At 45.8% G+C, this 24,912-nt stretch overlaps 1 protein-coding gene across 3 annotated transcripts in view; it reads right to left on the bottom strand.

Moving 5' to 3' along the window:
- Window positions 1–24,912, bottom strand: part of NLRC5 (NLR family CARD domain containing 5) — an 87,119-nt gene that overhangs the window by 8,967 nt on the left and 53,240 nt on the right. For all 3 annotated transcript variants that reach the window (XM_054048517.1, XM_054048519.1, XM_054048516.1), the window contains 19 exons: window positions 24,805–24,867; window positions 23,897–23,980; window positions 21,993–22,076; window positions 20,276–20,365; window positions 19,047–19,112; window positions 17,017–17,100; window positions 16,385–16,468; window positions 15,188–15,274; window positions 14,221–14,301; window positions 13,375–13,458; window positions 11,967–12,050; window positions 10,538–10,621; window positions 8,227–8,310; window positions 6,482–6,565; window positions 5,795–5,878; window positions 4,761–4,844; window positions 2,876–2,959; window positions 1,659–1,742; window positions 226–309 (listed from right to left, as the gene is read on the bottom strand). In XM_054048517.1, the coding sequence (XP_053904492.1) occupies window positions 226–309; window positions 1,659–1,742; window positions 2,876–2,959; window positions 4,761–4,844; window positions 5,795–5,878; window positions 6,482–6,565; window positions 8,227–8,310; window positions 10,538–10,621; window positions 11,967–12,050; window positions 13,375–13,458; window positions 14,221–14,301; window positions 15,188–15,274; window positions 16,385–16,468; window positions 17,017–17,100; window positions 19,047–19,112; window positions 20,276–20,365; window positions 21,993–22,076; window positions 23,897–23,980; window positions 24,805–24,867 (1,563 nt within the window). The remainder of the gene's footprint in view (window positions 1–225; window positions 310–1,658; window positions 1,743–2,875; window positions 2,960–4,760; window positions 4,845–5,794; window positions 5,879–6,481; window positions 6,566–8,226; window positions 8,311–10,537; window positions 10,622–11,966; window positions 12,051–13,374; window positions 13,459–14,220; window positions 14,302–15,187; window positions 15,275–16,384; window positions 16,469–17,016; window positions 17,101–19,046; window positions 19,113–20,275; window positions 20,366–21,992; window positions 22,077–23,896; window positions 23,981–24,804; window positions 24,868–24,912) is intronic.

The raw sequence follows: 24,912 nt of genomic DNA, 5'->3' as shown, positions 1-24,912 counted from the left end.
CCATTGTGCTCGCTCATCAATCCATGGGGCTGCCTGAGGCCAATTCTCCCCTCAGTTTAAATTAGAGCAGCCACAGACCACACCCCCTGGGCCAGCTGGTGTCAATGGGCATAGGTCCACTGAAGTCAACACCAGCGGAGAATCAAGCCCTGCTGGCTGGGTCACCGCTGAAATCTTGTTCAGAGAACCACAGATCCACTGTGCCTCACACACAATTGGACTTACTCAATCTTCCTGAGCCGGGTGAATCGTGGAAGCCCCTCTGACAGGGTGCGGATGGCGCCTTCCCCAAAGCTGTTCTCTGACAAACTGCAAGGACAGTCAGAACACACTGAGTGGCTGTAAGAAGCTGTGATCAGAGAAGTGACACTGAGCTGCTAATGCTGGCAAAAAGCAACCCCATTCCTTAACAAACAGTAGTGCTGAGGTGAGGGCTTGAGAAGAATAAAGATGGTCAGTGGCTAGCTTGGGACTCGGGAACCCGAGGTTCAATTCCTGGCTCTGCCACAAACTTCCTGTGTGACCTTGAGCAAGTCACTTAACCTCCCTGTGCATCAGTTCCCCATTTGTACAATGGGAACAATAGCAGTGGGAGAGAATAAGTCATAGGAAGGTCTCTAGTTGGTGTCTCCGGGGCTGAACCAAAGGTTATCTCAACTCTTTGGAAGTGTAAAGACATCGCTAACAGCTTGAAGTGTATCCTGGGGCAGAAGGCAAGTGCATTCTCACACTTACCAGCAGGTGGCACCCTGCTATCATTTAACCTAGAGGTTGCTGATGAAATAAGCCAGGGCATGGCATCAGGGCAATTTCATTTGCCTCGAATTTCATGTCCCTGTCAGTTTTATTTAGGAAAATTATTTACTTCAGATGTAAAGCATCATGACCTAGAGGTTTCAGAAGGAGTCCTTTAGACTGAAAGAAAGGCATCCCAAAGCTGTCTGATTATTTTACGTGTTACCTCCTGTCACACACAGCATCCCATATTTGGGCCTAGGCTGGCTGGCGGAAGGTGATGCTAAGAGAGCAATATCCTGATACCAGTGTCGCAAAGAGGGAATATGCAGGGAAGGTCTCCCTGAACACGCTCTGTAAGTCAGTGCACAAAGCAGGATTGACCTACAGGCTCTGTGCATTGCACAGGGGCTTTAAACTCCATGGGTGAAATCCAGGGCTCATTGAAAGCAAGTGGAGTTTTGCCATTGATTTCAACGAGGCCAGGATTTCACCTACATAGTTGTAAATTCTACACGTAACTGTGTACTACTGTTTGTACGCTAAGTGTACGTCTACACTACCCCCCCGGATCGTCGGGGAGTGATCAATCTATCGGGGATCGATTTATCGCGTCTAGTGTAGATGTGATAAATCGATCCCCAAGCGCTCTCCCGTCGGCGAGAGGCACAAGCGGAGTTGACGGGGGAGCGGCAGCAGTCGACTCAGTGCCGGGAAGACACTGCAGTAAGTAGACCTAAATACGTCGACTTCAGCTACGCTATTCTAGTAGCTGAAGTTGCGTATCTTAGGTTGATCCCCCACCCTAGTGTAGACCAGGGCTTAGTTTTACAGGGAAGCCAATATATAATCCAGACCAACAGGCAGAGGTACACCGAGTCCTACTTCTTAACACATCCCTATTAATTCCCAACAGCACCTACCTTATCTCTTCTAGCTGCTGGCATTCAACCAGGCCTTTGGCCAGCGGTGTTCCTCCAAGTGAACCAATGTTATTGGACTGCAGACTGGTGAGAGAAGAAATTCAGACACAAACTTTTCAGAAGAAAACTGGAACAAATCCTTGTATATGCGACTTCCTGTCAAAGAAACAGCTGCTTTTCCAGAACTGATTCAACCGGAATCCCTATCTTTGACATTTGCACCTTCTTTATGAGACCTTGAGAACAGCGACAAACCAGTGATAAGAATGTGGCTAGCAATTTGTACTCTATCGAGCCACTCCAATGTACCTTTGTTCACCTCAGTGCATGTGGAGGGTGAAATCTTGACCCCACTAAAGTCAAACCAAAACTCCCAGTTGACTTAAACGGGGCTAGAATTTCACAGGTAATCTCCCCTTGCTTTTCACACGCGACGCTCATTCACAAAGCAGCTGTAGTTAAACAGGGAGATTTAGCGCTGCATTAATAAATGATGGACAAAGATCGGCCAGTCACCATAAGAGGCAATGCCCCAAGGAAATTAAAAGCTGCATGGCACAGCGTATTTGACCTGTACCCATGGCAGGGGGGAGTTTGGTCTAAGATAGTACAGAGAAAAATTAGGGTCGTTTAACTGTTTTGCTGCTGTGAGAGAGCAGGGCAGTGTTCTATTGATTAGAGGCTTGGCAAGACTTCCACCTGAGGATTAAAAACTTAGCACTACTCAGTTTAGAGAAGAGACAAATAAGAGGTGAGAAAATAATGACGGGCCAAATGGATGCACCTATTTACCCTCTCGTCAGATGAGAACAAGAGGACACCCAACAGCATTAATATGTAACATATTCAGAACTGATTAAAGGAAGTCTTTTATACATTTCCTAACGAATCTGTGGAACTGATTGCCACAAGGTATTTACCGAGGCCAAGAGCTTAGTGGGAATGAGGAAAAGATTTTATGATGGAATGACACTACCGTAAAGACATATGGCAATAAATAGTAGTCAAACTGTGTTAGGAAGCATTGGAAGCAGGTAGGTAATGAAACCTGGTCTTGGCAAGTCTTTGTTCACTTCATGCATTTTAGATTTGTTTAACCATGTCCCCGATTCATTGTTCTCCTGCTTCCATTTTCAGTCTCTTTTTTATCAGTCCCAGGATTTCCGGGGTGCCCTGCCTCTTGGAATGTGAGTACAGAAGTGGAAGCAAGCACTTACTGAAGGATCTTCAAGTGGCACATGCTAGGCAGAGAGAGGGAGAGTCTCGCTGCCGTCTTGTCTCCGACATGGTTCCTGGCTAATCTGAAAACAATATGAAACATTATTTATGACGAACTAACAGGCCTAATTCCCCACTCCCACCCATGTCGGTGTGTCTCCTGTTATAGTTAAGAGGAGCTGCACATGCTGAGGGTAGAACATAAATGTCCTTACTTAACCCTTTGGAGACTGAATATTCCTACAGACTGAAATAATAGTTATGCTTCATAATCCAGTCATTAAACAGTCAATTAAAGCATGGGGTAATTACCCTGTGGTTATATTTCCTGATACCACTGCAATTACCACTAAGTCATACAACCAATAGGTGAATTAAATAATTCCAATACTTGTTATTTCCCTTTTATCGACAAAGAGATTAGGCCCCATTCCTTCAATCCAGACTGCAGGGTCGCAACTCAGTCAGGATCTTCTGCTACTTGAGCTGAAGGAGAAACTCCATCAGCTCCCAGCAGTAGTAGGCTGCTTTCCTCGATGGGCACTAGCCACTTGTTGGCTTCGCGACACGGGTGTGTTATGCCACCAGCACCTATGTGGCGTCCTGTTGACTCAACTGACTCACATGCGCCGTGAGCTGACTGCATGGTATGACGGGGGCCTTATGCTGTAATTATATTTTTTGATGCATGAGCTTAGTCCCATATCCTATAATCTGGAGGCTAACTGGGTGGGTTATACATTTTAACTGCAACAGAAATGATTTCCCCCACTCTGGTTAAAGATTTTTATTATTTTATAGGATATCGACACTTCTCTTCTGCAAACTAATAGGGAGTTAGATGAACAGTAATAAATTCAGCGATGGTCCTCGGCTAACAAAATCTCAAATCAGCCCCAACCCCCATTTTTAATATAGTAATAATTATACAGCTTTCATATTTATTTTGTAGGTAACATACACATCAAGCAGATGTGTGACACACTCTAGGCCAAGGGTGGGCAAAGCTTTTGGCCTGCGGGCCACATCTGGATATAGAAATTGTATGGTGGGCCACGAATGCTCACAAAATTGATGGTTGGGTGCAGCGGGTGCCCTGGGCTGGGACTGAGGGGTTCGGAGGACGGGAGGGGATCGGGACTGGGGCAACGGGGGGTTGAGGGCTCTGGCAGAGGGTGCAGGCTCTGCGGTGGGGTTGGGGATGCAGGGTTTGGGGTGCAGGAGGGTGCTCTGGGCTAGGATTGAGGGGTTCAGAGAACAGGAGGGGGATCAGGGCTGGACAGGGTGTTGGAGTACAGGGGGGGCTCAGGGGTGCAGGCTCCAGGCAGTCCCGCCCCTGCAGCTCCCGGAAGCAGCAGCATGCCCCCCTCTGGCTCCTACGTGGAGGCATGGCACTAGCCAGGTGGCTCTGTATGCTGCCCCATCTGCAGGGGCCGCCCCTACAGCTCCCATAGTTCCCGGCCAATGGGAGCTGCAGGGAGGGGGGGTGGCGCTTGGGGCAGGGGCAGCGTGTGGAGCCCCCTGGCTGCCCCTGCGTGTAGGAGCTGGAGCTGGAGGGGGACATGCCGCTGTTTCCGGGAGCTGCGTGGAAAGCCTCCAACCCCGTTCCCCAGCTGGAGCGGGAAAAGCCCCCAACCCTGCTCCCCGGCAGGAGCTCAAGGGCCGGATTAAAAGTTCTGACAGGCTGGACGCGGCCCATAGGCTATAGTTTGCCCACCTCTGCTCTAGGCCCTGTGTTTCTGAAATCCTAGCTATGATTCTGTACAAGGCACAGGCTTGGGCTCCACTCCATTAACAGAGTCTGTACAACCCATTGATTCCACTGGGGAGAGCAGATGTGACACCTCAGAACTTTCTACAAGCCAGTGTGAATGTGGGACTCACAGTAACTCCTCGACATGCCTGCAGCGAGCCAGAGCCTCCACCAGCAACTCCCCTCCAGCTGGGCCAATGCTGTTCGACGACAGGCTACAATACACATGGAAACAGACAGAGTCTGTCAATGGCTGAAAGGAGCCAGGATATACCAGATACAAATTAAGCCGTGGCATGAATGGCGCTTTCGCCGCAGATTGTTTCATGGCTGAGTGGCGTGACAGGGAGCGCAGGGCATTGTAATAACGAGCTACCACTGAAGCAGGCCCGGAGATGCCAATCCAAAGCTTGTCAAGAGACACACACGTCTGTCCATCAAATAGCTTGGAAGAGAAAGGCTTTCTAATGCATTAGGTTAGACCATCAGAGCACTGGCTGCTTTTTCTCTCAGCGGGTGACCCCTTCATGGCCTAAGATTTGGGGTGAATTTTCTTACCAGCTGAAACTGGCCAGAAAGAGAAATTTCTCCATTTCCCCCCTCCCACACTTTTGTTAGGAAATAAATGTAGCGGTGATGGGACGTGCTGAGGCTGAAACCCTCCATGTAGCTACAGAACAGGTACACCTCTACCCCGATATAACACTACTCGATATAACACGAATTCGGATATAACGCGGTAAAGCAGCGCTCCGGGGGGGCAGAGGTGCGCACTCCGGCGGATCAAAGCAAGTTCGATATAACGCGGTTTCACCTATAACGCGGTACGATTTTTTGGCTCCCGAGGACAGCGTTATCGGGGTAGAGGTGTAATGCATGGGCTAGGGAAGTGTACAACTATCCTATCAGGCCAACACACCGGGGCATTCACTCCCTGCGGCATAGCCAACCGTTGGCCTCCAGGTCTCCAATAACGGAAGAGACTTGTGCTGCCCAGGCAGGACATGGCAGCAACCTTCAGTCACAAAGCCAATTGCAGTCACTATGGGAGCCTTCCCAGTACCTTCTATGCAGGTCAAATAAAATCAGACATGAACATTCCCCCCAACCTGAGCTCTAACTCTAATTAATCCCATTATTCAACCCGAAATATAAAGCGACTCACTCGACTCTCTTTAGATTTTGCAATTCCGGCAGGAGCATGGCTATTTTTTCCAGACCAGCATGTTCAATCTTGTTATGGCTTAAACTTTAAAGGGAAAAAAAAGCCACATTATGAAAGAAAACGCTGAGTTTCCCACTGAGCGCAATGTCTTGTTTAACAGCCCTGATCTGCTCCAGGGAACCAAAATTGGTTCACTAGTCACACCTGAATGAACTTCAAACGTCAAAAAGGGGGTTGTTTTCACTGCGTCTTGTGTTAGAGAAGGGACAGGGCTTGGTTGCAATGAAGAAAACTAACAACAAGAAAAGGGCCTGAGACTGGATCTAGATTCAAACGTTTCCAGCTCTTGGGAGCACTGGGACCCGTTCTCAGCGACAGCTACAATACACAGATCTTGATCCAAAGTTTGACAGAGGGGGTTCAAACTTGGCGTTTCGGTTGAACCCATTATATGCCATTACATGTGCCAGCGCCTCAGCTCGGATCAGACCAAAACTTGCTCAGATTTTGCATCTGACGTTTTGGTTTGATCCCATCTCTAATTCAAGCAGCCCAGACACTAGAGCATAAGCAACCCCCATAAAACTTGCTTCTTTCATATAACTGCACCTAAGAACACCCCCTGACTTGAGCTCTATAATCCATCCCCATCACTGACAGAGAGATTACAAGAAAGGAGGAACCCACTTGATTTCTTCCATATGAGGAGCATTCGTCAGAGCTTCGGCCAGGTGGGAGCAGCCTTCACTACCGACATTGTTATTGTTCAAACTGGAAAGAATATTCACAAAATACCACACATTAGACTGTTATTCAGTGGCATGGCTTTCTGGATAAAGGATGAATTTCACTGCTGTGCAGAGGGCCAGCACAAGGCCTGTGGGCCATCTGAGTCCCACTTAAGGCTTCAAGAACAGAGATATAAATGGAATGCAAGTGGCGCATTGGTGTTGGAATTCAAAAAGAAAAAATAAATCTATGCAATGCATCGCTCTGCTTGAAAAAAATATGCTACCATCAACCTCTGAAACAGCTGCATGTATCCACGGTAACCACTGAACAGTCTACTTAACAGTGAAATGATCAACTCCGTGGTTTCCTGTAACATAACTGTAATGACAGGTTTCAGAGTAGCAGCCGTGTTAGTCTGTATCCGCAAAAAGAACAGGAGTACTTGTGGCACCTTAGAGATTAACAAATTTATTAGAGCATAAGCTTTCGTGGGCTACAGCCCACTTCATCAGATGCATATAGGATGGAACATACATTGAGGAGATATATATACACACATATAGCTCTCTGTATGTGTGTATGTATATCTCCTCAATATATATTCCATTCTATATGCATCCGAAGAAGTGGGCTGTAGCCCACGAAAGCTTATGCGCTAATAAATTTGTTAGTCTCTAAGGTGCCACAAGTACTCCTGTTCTTATAACTGTAATGCTATCGCTACTGGAGATTCTGAGGGGTGTGCAAGTGAAAGACCCCCCGTGCTCCCGCAAAGCAGGAAATTATGATCTTGGCTACAAGTTTGTCTATTAACTGGACTTACATGGGAGTTTTTTTGGGCTCACTGGGTGCATGTGAATTTTTACGGGTGCATCTGTTGTGCTCAGCTTTGCAAGTCTGCCCCTGAGTGTTTCCTCTTCTCAGTGTATTTGCTGCGAAGAGGAGGATGGACACTTTTTTAAATTTTAAATATTTTTTAAAATGCTACGTCATCATTACTTAGTCAATAAAAGTAGGGACTACCAAAAATACCAGAATAATGACGCAAATAGTGCAGCGGCTGCTAGCGTCACTGCAGAATTGTAGAACAGTGCAGCACCTTTGTGCTAAGATAGTTATCTCTTTAGGTTAGTATTTATCTGACCCCCTCACTGCATTATCCCAGGATAGACTAGTGGCAGAGTTTTGGTTAGGCCCAAAGCAATGTTTGACAGCACGGGAAGGATTCAGACTGCAGTACCCAAGTGACTCAGACATTAACAAACTTATCTTCAAAACAAACCTGTGAAGTAGGGAGGGGATTATTACCCCTATTGCACAGAGGTGAAACTGAGGCACAGACCTGCTCAAGGTCACACAGCGTGAGTGGCAGAGCTGGAGAAATGAACCTCCATCTCCTGAGACCCCAACCAGGGCCATGTACACAGGCCCAGCTTTCCTTGCTGCTATGATAGCAGGCCTGTCTACAAGGAGGTCAGACATACTCACGATGGAAACTTTCCTTCTTGAGTCTAGCACAGTGCATAGACCGTACACAGATTCCTTAGGGCTAAATCTGCTCTCCAGAGACTACGTAATAGCTAAGCTAGGCATCCATGTGAGATGCTCAGGGAATGAATCACAAAAGTTCCTTCTCTCACTAGTGTCTCTATGGCCCTGCTAACACTACAGTATATGAAGGCCTGCGCAGACATACTTACAGGAGTCTTTTCAGTAAAGGCATTTTGTGAAGTCCTGGCACCAGCATGAGAATGGCCGTGTCATCGAGTCCCAGGGAGCCGAGGCTAAGAGGCAAATGGACACAGGAATGAGTGTGCACAGATCTAAATGGAGAGTTCACAGACCGTGACCAATTTGCTAGGCAGGAGCTGTCAAACCAATGGGAGGCTGATGGAGGCCAGCGTCAGAGCTCTCTATGGAAGCCGTGTCGTTATGTTGATCCCACAGGGTTAGCAAAGGGAAGCCTCTTAACTGTCGTGTAAACGTTTTGCAGCCCTGTGTCCTCCACAGTGTGGGGCTGCTGAGGAGATTGCAATGGGAAATACTCTTTTCTGGTGTTACAAAGACCCTACCCCACTGACGTCAATGGGAATTTTGCCATTGACTTCAATGGGCGCGGGATGAGGCCAAAGGTGCATAAAACACATACACAGCATGAGAGGCAAGTTCTTCATTCCCTTTCAGCCAAAACTGTCCCCAGGATACCTGGAGAAAGGAAGAGCTGCCTCTCTGAGACCTCAAGCAATTACAAAGGCTAAGAATTGCAGAGTCATTATTAACAGAGACGGGTAGAAATGTTTCAGACGTAAGAATTCTTCATTTTTGCTTCAAAACCCAAAATATCGTGAAAGCATGTTGAGAGTCCCCCCAACTGCCAATACATTCATTTCTCAATGGAAATTTATGATGGGAAAGTTTATTGCTCTTCTATGGGTTGTTTTGTTTGGTTGGTTGTTTTTTGCATTCCAGATTTTGACTGGACAGCTTAGTCACATGATGAGATTCCCACCTCCTCCCCAAAATGAAAATGTTCATTTGAGGATATTACCAATTTTTAAAGCAAATAAAAATTTGATAATGGGAAAATAACAGACATCCTTATATCAGGGGTCACATCGCTTTTGTAACAGGTGGTTACTATTTTGGGAATTTGAACAAAATACACTGATAATGATTAAAGGCCGGCCAATCACAACTAGGTCTCTTTTGCAGGTAACAAATACAGGTTATAAATAAGATTTATTAATACCTGTATGGAAAGTTAATGTATGTTAATAACAATAAAATTGTAAAAAACCTAGTGAGATTTCCAATAACTGCTAAAACATCTTCTTTTAAATTGCACATCCTGTTATTTCACTGATGGCCACAACACTGGGTTTCAGTGGAAAATTAGGAAATAAAATAAGTCAGTCCTTCTAAAAACCATCCGAATTAAAATGTTTTAGAAATTCTTTTAATTTTCTTTTACTTGCTCTCATTATAAAAGGTGTTGATTTTTCAGGGTTCTTTATAAGAACCAAATAAAATAAGCAGGCTCAAGACACTAACAATTCTGCAACTTTTCGCCTTTAAGATCTTTGGGGCAAGGATGCTGTTTTCTAAGGGTGATGCCTCCGCAGTGATATGAATGATAAAATAATTGACTTTACGATCTTTAGGTTGCAACACTCATGACTAGAGCTGAGCAAAATTCTTTGCAATAGTTTATTCCTCAAAAAATGTAGTTTTGGGTCGACAACTTTACATTTCTACTTTTTCAAAAGGAAACATTCTGACTTTTCGTTTCAAAACAATGTTTCATTTAGAAATTTAGTTAGATTTATTTAAAAAAAACAAAACAAAAAAGGATAAAAACACCCAAAAACAAAATAAAAAAAAAACTGACAAATTAGTTTCAGGTCAAAGATGTTTTGTTTGACCAGAAACAATTTTTTTCTGGATTTTTTTCAGTTCAGTCACAGAACCAAAAACTCAGTTCTTCTCCTGGCATTTCTCAGGACCATTGTGTCTTGGTCTAGTGTTAGGTCTTGGTCTGGATGGCTTCCTATGGCTGGCACTCCAAAACAGGAGAAGTCAGAGGTGTACCATGGGTGGTTGTAAAGCAAGGCATAAAAGTGCTTCTGTAAATGCCATCTGCTGCCACTAGAAGGTGCTACCTTCCTGGACGTGGTGTATCTTCTAACACTGCAATGTGGTTCCTGAAATTACTGCCTTTCTGCAGTGGGACACGGGTGTTCACACATACTGCAGAGGTACTGAGGATAGCAAAGCACTTGGCTTGTACACAGAACCCTGCTCTCCCTGCCCTAATCACACATTACTAATCCTGTTCTGCCCATCCTTAGTTGCAAATACTAAGGAATTCATACTTCTCCCCCCGCTGATGTCTACCAGCCATCAGTGTAGTTACACTCATCCATGACACACAGCTTGTAAGTAACTGCAGTTTAATCATAAAATATAGACTGGCCTAACAGGGTCTACATAGCACCAGGACTATAAACTTACTTAAGTTCTTCAATAGCATGGCATTGCTGCAACCCTGCAACCAGGTGTCCCATTCCACTTGGCGTAACACTGCTGGACGTCAGCCTGAAAAACCAGTAGCAGCACCGAATGAGAATGACTTCCATTCAGGCAGTCCAACAAGACAGGAGCTTTAGGAATCACTTCCCTCACCACTGATGTGCAGCTGCTTCTGGGGTGGAATGCAGAAGCTTTTTATCAGCATAAAACACAACCGGGAAGTTGGGAAGTGTTAACACCAATTGGTACCCACATACTAAAATGCTGAGAGCCTGATATTTCCAAATAGAACCACAGAGGGGAAATTAGATCACCAGAATGTAAATGGCCAGGGTCCCAGGGCTGGGACCCTGGGTTTGGATTTATACCCAAACATGACAGCTCGGCACTCGTTTCTCCCTCTTGCAAAAAATGGCAAAAGGTCTTTAGAAACCATACATGAACATGGGATCTTGGATTTATACCCAAACATGACAGCTCTGCACTCGTTTCTCCCCCTGTTAATCTTGAATCTTTTCAGAATTAGGGGTCTGCCTAAAAGGAAGGACCCCTCGGGGCTAAGCTTGTGGCACATGAAGAGCCAAAACAGACGAGAAGAGAACGTTTTTGTGATTTCCAGCTCCATTTTACAGACCCAAGAGAACTGGAGAGTCCAAAATGTTGGGTGCTGATCTGTACCGACTCGGACTCTCTGCAGGTTCCGCCAACAGCAACAGTGAATGAGTCCCAAAAGACTGTATTGTGCAAAGATACAGTCTATGGGCCTGATTCTCATTTAGCTACAGCCATTTGACACCACTCTGGGAGAATAAAGGGGCCTTAAAGTGAGAATAGATTATATTTACACCCTTACGCCCCCTTTACTGACTGGAGGAGGATAAAATGGCCACAGTGTACATGAGAATCAGGCCCTCTGTCTTTATATGTTTTTACTTAAAGAAAGGGGGCAGGAAGTGATAATTTCTCTGAAGTCTTGCACCATGACTAAATGCTCAAGTGCCCCATTCCAACAATTCACAGAAGAACATTCTAGAACATATGCCATGTTAACACGCAGATATGCGAAAGTTGCAACGTTCACGTCTGAATTCCAATTTCCCCACCCAATGGGGCTGCGGTTGGATCCGTTACAAAGTCAGGGGTCAGCTGTGGAGTTTTGATGCTGATTCGGGTCTGAACTTTTCTGCACTTTGATCCAGGCTGCTCCCAAGAACACAAAGCTCAGAGAAATCATGAAAATACACATTTGGATTTAGCCAGCAACACAGATTGCATAGGAAGGAGAGAGTTTCGTGGGGGTAGTGGACTGGGGAAAGGGCAAGTGAGGGCAGTAGGGGTCTCTGCTTGGAATGAGCCATAGTTCATGAAGGAGACCATTCAACAGTAACGAGCTTTTTAGATAATTACGTACTCAAACTTCCTCAGCGTTGGAAGAGTCAGAAGCATGTTGGCTAGCATCGCCTCTTCAGCTTTGTTGAGATCAATATGAGACCAGCTGCAAGGACGAAAAAGCACATCCTCTCAGTGACACACAAAGCTCTGAACAGCCCACAGCTGCCTTGGCGTGGTGTGATACTTGCAATTGTTCTGCGTGAGTTAACTGATCAAGGGCGGCCTGGATGCTGACCCACCTCCAGGTCAACAGTCCATTCAGAAGCACTTCAAGATATACGGAATAAGCCACATTTGCCCCCTTGTTGTTATAGCAACATAATCGCATTGTGATGCCAGGCCAAATGATCCCTGCATTCCCAGGCTCTGTTCTCCAAGCTTTCATAGTTCATGGAATTCTAAAGCCAGAGGGCACCGCCGGATCATCTAGTCTGGCCTCCTGCGTAACACAGACAGGGGCAGGAGCTTGGGTTCGTCAAATCGCACAGCTATAACCTGAGTCTCTCTAGGGGCTGGTCCACACTAACCCCCCGGTTCGAACTAAGATACGCAACTTCAGCTACGTGAATAACGTAGCTGAAGTCGAAGTACCTTAGTTCGAACTACAAGGTACTTACCGCGGGTCCACACGCGGCAGGCAGGCTCCCCCGTCGACTGCGCGTACTCCTCTCGCAGAGCAGGAGTACCGGCGTCGACGGCGAGCACTTCCGGGATCGATTTATCGTGTCTAGACAAGACGCAATAAATCAATCCCAGAAGATCGATTGCTTACCGCCGAACCCGGAGGTAAGTATAGACGTACCCTAGGTTTGACCACCCCAGGTTTTCTTGCACGAGTCAGCTCATTCAAGGTATTTCAAGCCCCAACCAATCAAGAGCTACTCCTCAGCCCGAAGAGCCAACCAGGAAATGGCTGGCAGCTAGAGACAGGCCTTCTGTTGTGTCCTGGGGGTGCCGTTTGGAATTCTCATACACTCCACGATGTCAGCAGAGCATGTATCACAAAATGCACAGCGTATGCACCAAACCAAGCACGTCTTGCTGACATTTCTGTGCCCTCGGTGCTCACTCGCCGTAGGGTATGCGTGTCTGAGTGAGCTGTAGTAACGAGCTGTGGTCAAGCCACATGCAAGAACTGCATGTTAGATGGTACATGTACTGCTGTGTCTAGCCACCTCCTTCACTGGGGTCACTTAGGGCTAAATTCTGCCCCGAAGTTCACCCCCTGGAACTCCCGTTGGCTTCAGTGAGGTTGGACGGGGAGCATATGTCAGGGGAGAATTGACTATTGTCTACCATTGCTTCTCTACATGATTTTCCACCTCCCCAGTCCTAGTTTCAGAGATGCATCTATTCTTCCCATGCGCCAGGACACGAGAAACTATTTCCTTCCTGAGATAAATTGCTACACCGCTTTGAGAGCTCACCTCAGTTCCTGAAGCTGCGTGCATTTCTCAGTAACCCTCTGGAGAAAGTGAATGTGCTTCGCTTCCAGCCCGCACTGATTCAACCTGCAGGGTGCAGACACACACAAACGCGACCGATCAACGTCAGTGACAATCAACCCATCTCATGTGTACACAGGGCCTTGCAGCCTGCAGCATCCCAATGGCCTTTCTGTGCTATATGGCTGGGCTTAGGAGCAGACCAGAGCTGCACAAACCCAAGCTCCTCCTTGATGTGCCTTGCCCACTCCAAAGTCTGGTGTAGAGTCGGGGAGACATGGCCCTTTCCCACCTCTGGGTGTCCCTTCATTTTCCCAGGCACAAGGGCTGATTTCCCTGCCAAGAGCATGAAAGCTCCTTGCGCTATCCCTTCCATGCACACTCTTGCAAAAGAAAGGCCTGGTCTACACTAACCCCCCAATTCGAACTAAGGTACGCAACTTCAGCTACGTGAATAACATAGCTGAAGTTCGAAGTACCTTAGTTCGAACTTACCCCGGTCCAGACGCGGCAGGCAGGCTCCCCCGTCAACTTCGCGGTACTCCTCTCGCCGAGCTGGAGTACCGCAGTCGACGGCGAGCACTTCCGGGTTCGACTTATCTCATCCAGACAAGACGCGATAAGTCGAACCCAGAAGTTCGAGTTGTTTGCCGCCGAACTACCGGGTAGTGTAGACCTACCCAAAGTGTCAAGCTGGCCTGGGTCTTAATGTATTCAAGGCCTCTACTTATTCAGGGTACAATAGGAATGCTAGTGAGTTCTTTTATTGGATGATCAGTCAGAGGGAGCAACCTGCAATGAAAAGCACAACCAGATGCACCTCCTCACCTGCTAACCACAGACTCCATCTTCTCTGTTCGACAGGGGAACCCCACGCCCACTCGAAGGAGACCTTTGTCTTTTGATATCCTAGGAGAAGATGGAGATGACAAATACATCACAGGCCCAGACCTTGCTGGATGCATGATACAAATGGTTCCAAACACCCTGTAGCAAAGGTTACTTTCCACAAGATGGGACAGAGCAGAAGACCGCAGGCTATCGGAGTTTACTTGTTGAATGACTGGAAACCATCTTTGCCTAAGGACTTGATAGCATTCGTCCAAGGCTGGTTTCCAAACACAGACTTTTATTTTTAGAAAAGGAATTGAAAACGGCAAGATCCCAGAGAAACCTTATGGAATTAAGTTAAATCTTACTGAATTGAGTTTTTAGGTTCCATTGTATAAAAATGCAATTGTTTATGTGTTCCTGTAGGCTTGTATGCAACTTTTCTAGAGATGTGACTAATGGAAATGTTAGGAACTTCAGAGACCCCTGGATGGACTAAACTTGTCCTGAGTGTGCTAGGTCTGTGCTAGGCTGTTAAGAATTTATGACCATGGAAGAGACATCCAGGTGGGGTTTGCCAGAGCCCATGTTGGAGTTGGGGTGATCTCTATTAAGCTTATTAGCATGCACGTAGGTTCTTTTCTTGTTTTAATATGTTCTCTTGGACATGCTTTTACCGTACGAATACATTAACTTGCATAGGAAGAGCTGTAGCTTAACTGAAGGCCATTACACTGTTGTTATTAGTTTCTGAAGAGAAAGCAAGCAGGCCTGCTTAGGCTGCCTGACTTTGCTGCTGAATTCACAGTATAACCAGGGAGCTGGATAGAAGGGAGAGATGTCTCCACCCAAGCGAGGTGACAGCTGGGGACCCAGAAGCCTGAGAGCAGGTGTCTTTCCTGGACTGTTGAGGGGGATTAGAGACCCTGGATCTGTGACAAGCAGCTGTCCAAGCTCCACTTACGTGATCTCTGTAACATTCCCGTAGGGTTGGACAGCCATCTGCAGAAGGCTAGTGATACTTTCATTCCGCACCCATTGCTCTTCAATGCTGCAATGCAAAACACAGGCAGCTTTGCTTTATTTCATAAGCATCGTTTATCTAAACTACTCCCATCTCGATGTTACGTCCCCATATGTGTCTGTACAACCCTTGGTTCTCAGCTCACCATACTCAGAGGGGCTACCTCAGGGGAGGAAGCACAGTGCAAACTGGAAACAAGGGGATGTTAACCTCAATTTTTTCTCTTTTTGCCCCCAGTATTTCTCATTTTTTCTCACCAGCTGTACTGAGAAGACCGGATATGGTGTAAGTCCTTACTCGCCACCACCGGGTAGAAGATGGCAACAGTAACAATGCAGAACAGTTTGGGACAGGAAGTAAAGAATTAATTATTCAAATGAAATGTTGCAGGGACAGGTTCTTTTCCCCTTTCCCCTTATGACTGGAGAGGTGTTTAACAGGTCACTTCACCTTGAATGGTCCCTTGAGATATGCGTTAGTTATTTACGCTAAGCAATCTGTTCCACCTTATGTTGAGCTGTGACACCCGGAGTACCCTTCCCAGCCCTGCAGAAGAGCTCTGTGTAAGCTCCAACGCTTGTCTCTCTCACCAACAGAAGCTGGTCCAATAAAAGATATCACCTCCCCCATCTTGTCTCTCTAATATCCTGGGACCAATACGGCTACAACACCACTGCATTAGGGATGGTTTGGCCAGACACAGTGTAATTATCTGATAGGAATTTCTGCCCAGGCACTGGGGGTTAGCATCCATGCTCTTACGAAAAGTACCAGGGGTTCTTTAATGATCACAAGTGATTACGGTCACAGTTTTACATGTATCTAGAAATAATGGTACTGCCGGCAGCACAGCGCCCCCTTGTGCCATGCTGGACACAAAGGGTTTGTCTACAAAGGGAAATCGCCCAGAATAACTATTCCACAGTAGAACAGCTATTGTGCTTTAAATTCTCAGCCTCGCTTATTTCACGATATCTTCCGTGTGCAGACAAACGTTAAATCACTGCTGACTCAGACAGCAACTAAATCCCAGCCCCTCTGCCCTCCATCCCTACATGTTATTTTCAGCAGAACTGGACCCTAGCTTATCAGAACCAAAGTGGGTTTGACTCACAGAGCACTAGAACTATTCTGTACCTTATTCTCAGCGTTCCCAGACTTTTCCTCAGTGCCTGCAATAGATCTTCCACCGCCCTGGTTGTCATGTTGTTGTTTGTTGATCTAGAATCATAGACCATTGTGAAGAAAGATTTCAGACCTAAAAGTGGCAATTCTTCAACAAAAAAACTTGAAAAACAGGTTCCAATGTGAAACGGCAAAACTGGAATTAATTTGCAAACTGGACACCATCAAATTAGGCCTGAATAAAAACTGGGAGTGGTTGGGTCATTACAAAACCTAAACCTAATTTTCCCCATACTAATTTCCCCCTACTGTTACTCACACCTTCTTGTCAACTGTTTGAAATGGGCCACTCTCATTACCACTACAAAAGTTATTTTTCCTCCCTTGGTATCCTGCTGTTAATTGAATTGTCTCGTTAGACTGACCTCACACTTAGTAAGGCAACTCCCATCTTTTCATGTATTTATACCTGTTCCGGTATTTTCCACTCCATGCATCTGATGAAGTGGGTTCTAGCCCACGAAAGCTTAGACCCAAATAAATTTGTTAGTCTCTAAGGTGCCACAAGGACTCCTCATTGTTTTAACAAAATATTGTTAAGCAAAGTTCAGTCTATGCCAGATTCTCAGCAGTATCGAACTCACATGTACTCCGTCAGGTTGGTGCACTTTTGCAGTAGCGAGAACAGCTTTGGCAGGTGTTCTGGTTGAAAGTTGCACTCCGTTAGTCTGAAAGAACGGGGGAGAAAACTGTATTAGTTCCTTCTCAGTCATTAGTCCCTTTGATCCAGAAATCGCAGGCATCGCAGCTGCATCTTCTGAGAAAAGAGGAGGGACCGACATCTAAGTACTAAAACGCTGCGAAAAAGATTTTTGGTAAAATCTTAAGAGTTCTTCGGTATGCTATGATGCAGCCTATTATGAGGGTTCTTTCACTCTACCTTCCACAAAATACTCTTCTGTAACTGAAGCACAGGGATGGATAACTACTGATGATTAAGAGTTAAGAGATGAACAAGGGATCCAGGTACATTTAGCAGAGACTGGTGGGATAAAGGATTACAAGAGATCAGAGCTACAGAGGGAGTGTGTGTAGATTTTCTCTTTCTCATATGAAGGGACTATTATTGCAAGGAAACCAGGAGGAAATACCTGATGGACCAATTTTTAAAAAGGGTAAATGGGATGACCTGGGTAGTTATAGACCTGACATCAATCCCAGGCCAGATAATGGAGCAGCTGATATGGGACTCGATTAATAAAGAATTAAAGGAGGGAAATTTAATTAATGCAAATCAACATGGGTTTATGAAAAATAGATCCTGTCAAACTAATTTGGTATCTTTTTTTTATGAGATTACAAGTTTGGTTGATAAAGGTAATAGTGTTGACATAATATAGCCTTCTGTAAGGTGTTTGAATTGATACTGTATGACATTTTGCTTAAAAAAACTAGAATAGTATAAAATTAACATGGCACACATTAAATGGATTAAAAACTGGCTAACTGATAGTTCTCAAAATGCAACTGTAAATGGGGAATTGTCATTGACTGTGTTTCCAGTGAGGTCCTGCAGGTATGGGTTCTTGATCCTACACTATTTAACATTTCTATCAATGACTTAGAAGAAAACATAAAATCAACACTGACAAAGTTTGCAGATGCCACAAAAATTGGGAGAGTGGTAAACAAAGAGGATAGGTTGCTGATTCAGAGAGATTTGGGTCACTTGGTAAACTGTGTGCAAGCAAACAATCTGCATCTTAAAATGGCTAAATGTAAATGTATACATCTAGGAAAAAAGAAGAACTTAAGCAACACTTACAGGACGGGGGACTCCATTCTGGGAAGCAGTGACTGAAGAAGTTTGGGCATCCTAGTGACTAATTAGCTGAACATGAGCTCCCAGTGTGATGATGTGGCCAAAGAGCTAATGCGATCCTGGGATGCATAAACAAGGGAATCTCAAGTAGGAGTAGAGAGTTTATTTGGCACTGGTGTGACCACTGCGGAAATACGATGTCCAGTTCTGGGGTCCACAGTTCAAGAAGGATGTTCATAAATTAGAGAGAGCTCAGAGAAGAGCCATGAGAATGATTAAAGGATTAGAAAACATGCCATATATTGATAGACCAAAGGAACTCAATCTATTTAGCTTATCAAAGAGAAGGTTAAGGGGTGACTTGATTACAGTCTATAAGTATCTACATGGGGAACAAATATTTTAAAATGGGCTCTTCGGTGTAGCAGAGAAAGGTGTAGCATGATCCAATGGCTGGAAGTTGAAACTAGACAAATTCAGGCTGGAAATAAGGCATAAATTTTTAAAGATGAGAGTAATTAACCATCGGAACAATTTTCCAAGGGTCATGGTGGATTCTCCATCACTGACAATTTTTCAAACTAGATTGCATGTTCTTCTAAAAGCTCTGCTCTAAGAATTATTTGGGGGAAATTCTGTGACTTGTTTTATACAGGAAGTCAGACTAGATGACCATAATGGTTCCTTCTAGCCTTGGAATTGATGAATATGCCATTTGTTACAGATATTATATTATGCAATTCCTTAGGATCTAGAAGGCAGAGAGATGTTTTTCATTCTTCTCTCTAAAGAGGGGAAGACTCTAGCTTTTTAAAGGAGATTGAAACACACACAAAATACTCATACAATTACCTCAAAATCTTCCTTGGTTCATCTTCTCTTGTGAACTTGATGAGTGATGTTGCCTTGGAGCACAAACTGCACAGACAAGACCACATGAGTTTAGGATACACTGCGCTTTGGACACGTCTCCAAGGGACCAGACTTTTAGTTGAGGTGCACAACTGCCTGTGCAAAATATGCCTGCAATTGTGTATCTGATATGTGTTTGCATGCAACTGTCCTAGGGATTCATTGGGTTCAAAGCCTCTAAATTGAAAACTAAACAGCAACTAAACAATAAAGACCTACAGCAAGAACCTGCTTAGCAGCTTTTAACATTGAGCAGAATCAGTACTGTCCATGGACTATACTTTTGTCAGGCATGAAAGAGATTAAAAAAAAAAACCCAAATTCAGTAAATCAAGGATTATTTTTGGCAATGTCACACAGAATTTAGAGAATTCTAAAATGTAGGTCTTCTGAAAATTCGGAGCTGAATTTTCAGATAGCGGAGGCAGGCTAGTGCCCATCAGAAAATGTACATGCATCCAGGGCCAATGGGGGGGGGGCCGGGGGCAGGAGGACCATTTGGCCTAGGCCTCAAGCTCAAAGGGGGCCTCAAATTTAGACACTTGTTAATTTTTTGGCATTTGATAAGTTTCGCTACTTGTTTTTATGCACAGCCCTATCGGACCAAAATGTGACACACTCTCTCAGCTTAGAGCTGCAAATTTAAGCAAATAAAAAATGTGATTTGGTAAAAGACATAATTTTTTTATTAACTGATATAGATTTTGTCATATTAAAGAGTTTAAAATGTTCATAAATATTAATAAAAATGTATCGGCTCTGATGGCACAAGATGAGACTGTGTCCTCTCAGATCAACTGATTATATAACCAACCCACGACTAGTGGCTGGTGCTAGATCAAGTGCGTGTTGAAAGAGGCCTCAAAAGCTGGAAGTGGCCCAGGCCTCTCTGGAGCTCCGAGAGGGCCTGGACGCATCTATATTTGCACACACAATGCCCAGATTTGCATATATAAAAAAGGACTTGCACCAACAGAATAAGGTAATGGCCCAACTAACTTCCTTATTTGCATATCCAAATATTAATTTGCATGCACAAATTTACATTTTGTAGGAATGGATGCATGCACACAAAAAGTTACGTTGGCTGATAATTCGACCCTTACAGTCAATATATAAACTTTAGGATAATTAAGTGAGAGAAAAGAATTAATGACAAGAAACCATACCTGACTTGAACTTCGGTTACGTTTCTGCATGTGGAGAGGGTGTTAATTAGATGCAGCACTCCATCCTGAGATATTTTGTTATGGCTGAGGCTACAACAATAGAACATGATGATTCATATAGTATTAGAAATCTCAGTTACAGCTACTGTTACATTTTGATGCAATTTGGTGCAGTCAGTGTATGGCCATGTCTACACTGCAACTAGCTACCCGCGGCTGCCCTGTGCCAGCCGACTTGGGCTCACGGGGATTCAGGCTGTGGGGCTGTTTCATTGCTGTGTAGACTTCTGGGCTTGGGCTGGAGCCCGAGCTCTGGGAGCCTCCCACCTTGCAGGATCCTAGATCCCAGCCTCTAGCCCAAGCCTGAAAGTCTATGCAGCAGCGTAACAGACCCGAAGCCCGAGACAGCTGGCATGGACCTGCTGGGGTTTTTCTTTGCTGTGTAGACATAGCCAAAGCGTCTCGTGCTGACATTTGAGGAGAATGAATATTTGCAAAGAGACACTCAGAATTTTCAAATCTGTGAGAGACTAAAGGATCTGTATCCCCTTTAATGCTTGTGTGTACCTCCGATTATGCCTAAGATATTATGGCAAAGTCCCTCCTTCACGGCACTGGCATAACTGCACGTAAGTGACAGTCTCGTGCCTTTCCCAAGCATTCATGTGTTGCGCAGCATCCCTGCCATCTCAAGCCATGTTAGGAGGTGGGACTTCCTGCTGGGAAGTGTCACTAAAACAGCAGGTCTCGCTGAGAGACTCTCCCCACGGCAGAAAGCTGCTGAATGAACAGGTGGAGACTGGAGTCCTCTGTTTATCTGTAGAACAGGCACAGCTCGAGCGCCAGGCAGAGAATCCAGCCCGCAGGGGCAGATGCAGCCAAAGCTGCAATCTCTGGACATTCACAGAACTTCCTCCTGTTTTGTGGACTTTCTCTGCCCTGTGCAGATTGGCTGTTTGCTCCAACCCTGCCCCTTCCCTCCTCTCAGTGTCTCTTCCCATCACTTTCACTCCACACTTGTCCCTCGTACTCTCTTTTCTCCTGCCTTCTTCCGCTCACCATCCCTCCCAATTCCCTTCCCTTTTCTGTTCATTTCACGTATCCCCTTCTAAGTCACCCCCCACCCCTTGTGGATCTAACACGATATGTCTGACTAACATTTGCTGCCCCATCCCATTGCTCATGCTGCTATTCCACCTTTCCCCTTGTCTGTCTTTTCTATTTACGCTCCTCGGGGCAAGGACCGTCTCCTGCTCTGCGTCTGAACAGTGTCTACCTAGCACAAGCGGGCCCCATACTTGGCTGATGCAAGGCACTACCATAATAATATGATTAATAATCATAATAATTAATAATAAAAGCTTCACACTACAGCCCTACCGAGGGCCTGATCCGACTCCCACTGAAGCCAGTGGAGAGACTCCCATTGATTTCACTGGGTTTTTGATCAGATTCTACATCACTCGCTCCTGACCTGGAGGGACCGCCAGGAACAGTCCCAGGGGGCAGTCCAATCCCCACAGCCCATTGAATCCTTGGCCTCTCCAATGAGACAGGACAACAAGGGTGGCCACTAGTCCCACACGTACTGCTATTTTTTAGGAGGCGAATGCCTCCCCACTAGGCCCCTCCTGTCTTCTGCTGCTTTTGGTGACGAGCTTGAGAGCAGGCACCAGTGCTCCGAGCGAGTCCCCGGGTTCCCAGGGCGCTTTCTTACTTCAGCAAGCGGGAAACGTGCATTTGGAGCAAGCGATCCAAGAGGCGTCTCAGCCCCTCGTTGCCGAGGTGATTCCCAGAGAGACTGCAAGGGAAGAGAACAAGGTGAAAAACACCCAAACAAATTCACATGTGAAATTCAGGCCAGAGTGCTCCCTTGCCGAGGTCCCCAGGTACTGCACAGCCAAACATCGCGGGCCAACGCCCCGCCCAGCACCATGTGGTGGAAACTAGAACGTGGGTGTTCCACAAAATAGATTACTTAGATTATCTACTAGGAAGTTCCCGTCCTGTCACCCAGGTCTCTGACTAATGGAGCAGAATAATCTGGTGCCCTCTTGACACATTACACAGCACAGACTGTCTTCAACAAAAGCACAAGGAGGTTGTTCAGTGTATTAATCTGAAGGCTCACATGGTGGAAAGTATTTCTTACAATGCGTAAAACAGGCGGTCGATTTACAAACAATAATAATACCTAGTTCTATAGCCCTTTATATCAATAGTTCTCAAAGCAATTCACAATCTTTAACATATCTCTCCACACAGCACCGCTGTGAGGCAGGGCAGCGCTGTTAGCTCCATTGTACAGATGGGGAACTGAGGCACAGAGAGGCCCACGGTCACACAGGGAGTCTGGCAGAGCAGGGAACTGAACCCAGATGTGTTATGAACTGTGGGTTTTAAACCCGGGTTCGCAGAGTTCCCCAGGGTCATCTTGCTCCAACCCTCCACCCACTGGCGACTGGGACTCTTTGAAGCCCAGCTCACATAGGAGACTCCACTCTGGGCCCTGATTGGTCCAACACCGGAGATCCTGATTGGTTGCTTCCTCTATTTAAGGCAGAAGAAGGAACAGGATTGGAAGTTGTCCCTACAACTGGGCTCCATCCCGCTTTGGGCTCCTCATCTAGTGCTACCTGCTTGTGTCTCCTGATCCTGATCACCTGGTTTCCTCATTCTGCCTGATTCCTGGTATCTGACTTGTGGCTAATGATCTTGGCTCCTGACCTTCTGGTTCTGAACCTTGGCTAGTGTGGGGACCTGCCACCCTTTCTCCCAACCCCCACTAATCACTAGGCCTGGCTGCCTACATCCCAGCCCTGAGAAGGTATCCTAAGTCCCACACTGCACCTTCTTTCCTCTCCCTCATTACAATGGGCATTTCATGGTATATTCTCAACTGAAGGGACCAAGAGCTGTAGGTTTAATAAATAAAGGCTGAGTTTGTTTACAGTTCTTCTCGGCAACTGGAACATTGGAAAGCAAAGGGATTTTATACACATGACGCTGTCATAGAAAACTACCTCACAAACCTGGCCTCACAGGGAGAACTCTGAGATAACAAAACTATTCAAGTCCCTTTACCAATCGGGGTCTGAACCAATAACTCAGCCCCATTGATTTCGGTAGGCATTTAGGGTACTCCGCACCTCACAGGATTGGGCCGTAAGGGCCGGATTCAAAGCCCAATGAAGTCAATGGCAGGACGCCCAGTGACTTCAATGAGCAGTGGGTCAGGCTCTAAGACCGAGATGTACATTAGTCCAGAGCAGAGTGGAAACACCTTGTTCCAATTGGTGGGCTGAAGCTGTCTCCTGGGGACTCTGTGTACCAGGGAGCTCCACAGACCCTCACAGATCGAGGGAGTATGGGTGGGACCAGGTGAGTGGTCCCTCCGGGTCTGAGCTAGGCCACAGAGGAGGCAGCGCAGGGAAAGCTCGCAAAGCTCATTCCTTTCACTTCCCTCTTTGTTTAGATGCTGTTAGATACTGGATATACAGACAGAGTGAGCCTACGGGGCTTGAGTGTATGGAGACCCCGATCTCTATCCACCCAGCTTTCCCTCACTGGCTCTGTTCACCTTCCTTTCAAGGCCACAGTGGAAAGTCAAAGCCCACTTACTCCAGTTCCGCAAGACGACCACATTGTTCAAGGATTCGGCAGAGTTCCTCAACCTCGTTCTGACCGATGCTGCAGTCAGTTAGCCTGTTTGAAGACAGACGAGGGAGACATAAACAGCATTTGAAATATATCCCGAGAAACTGCCTCGCACTGACTTAGCCTCCGCACTGAAAGCTACAGATTCTCAGTCGCTTGCTTGTACAGCAGTCTAGGGGCAACGCCTGCATTAATGAACGAGACTCTGTAGCCCTGCCATTGAGTGTAAAGATCTTTGCAAATATTCATTAAGCCTCAACACCTCTGTAATGATTATCCCCATCTTTCAGGCAGGGAAACAGCTACCGAGAGGTAAGACCCACATTTTCAAAGATGGTCACTGGTTTTTGGGTGCTCATTCTAAGACATCTTGAGCCTGACTTTCAGAGGTACCAAGAACCTCCAGCTCCAATTAATTTCAGCAGGAGTTATGGGCCCTTTTGAACATCCCACACAAGGGTTCTTCAAGCTGAGAACCCAGAACGAGAGGCCACTCTTGAAAAATTAGCTACTAATGACTTGTCCAAGGTCATATGAGTCACTTGTAGAGCTGCAGATAGAACCCAGGAGTCCTGACTACTAGCCTCCTGCTCCAACTGATAGATTACAAGGTGTTCCAGAAACACACCCTTCTTCTCATGAGACTGGATCCTGGACTTTTGCACGACATGCACAGATACATGGTGCTGCCCACGCAAGGAGTGACAATAATTATTATTCCTGATGTTAAAAATATCAGTAAGGATTACACCATGCATGGTGCACATTTTATCCATGCTGTTATTTAGTCAAATGTGGATTCCTTCGACATTATTTCAACAAATGCTAACAGTTTAGAAGCAAACTTATAAATAAATAATGTATGGTCCGACCTGCAGGATGTTTCTTGGCTTTCTATCCTCCCCGCTAAATGCAAAAAAGCATTTTCACTTGACCTGTAGCAAACACAAGCAAAAATAGTCATTGCATCCACAGCCGCA

Source organism: Malaclemys terrapin, chromosome 14 (genome assembly GCF_027887155.1).
Source record: "Malaclemys terrapin pileata isolate rMalTer1 chromosome 14, rMalTer1.hap1, whole genome shotgun sequence".
In the NCBI taxonomy this organism is placed as follows: Eukaryota; Metazoa; Chordata; order Testudines; family Emydidae; genus Malaclemys; species Malaclemys terrapin.
The sequence above is the reverse complement of the archived record's forward strand: the minus strand, read 5'-3'. Positions and strand labels throughout refer to the sequence as shown.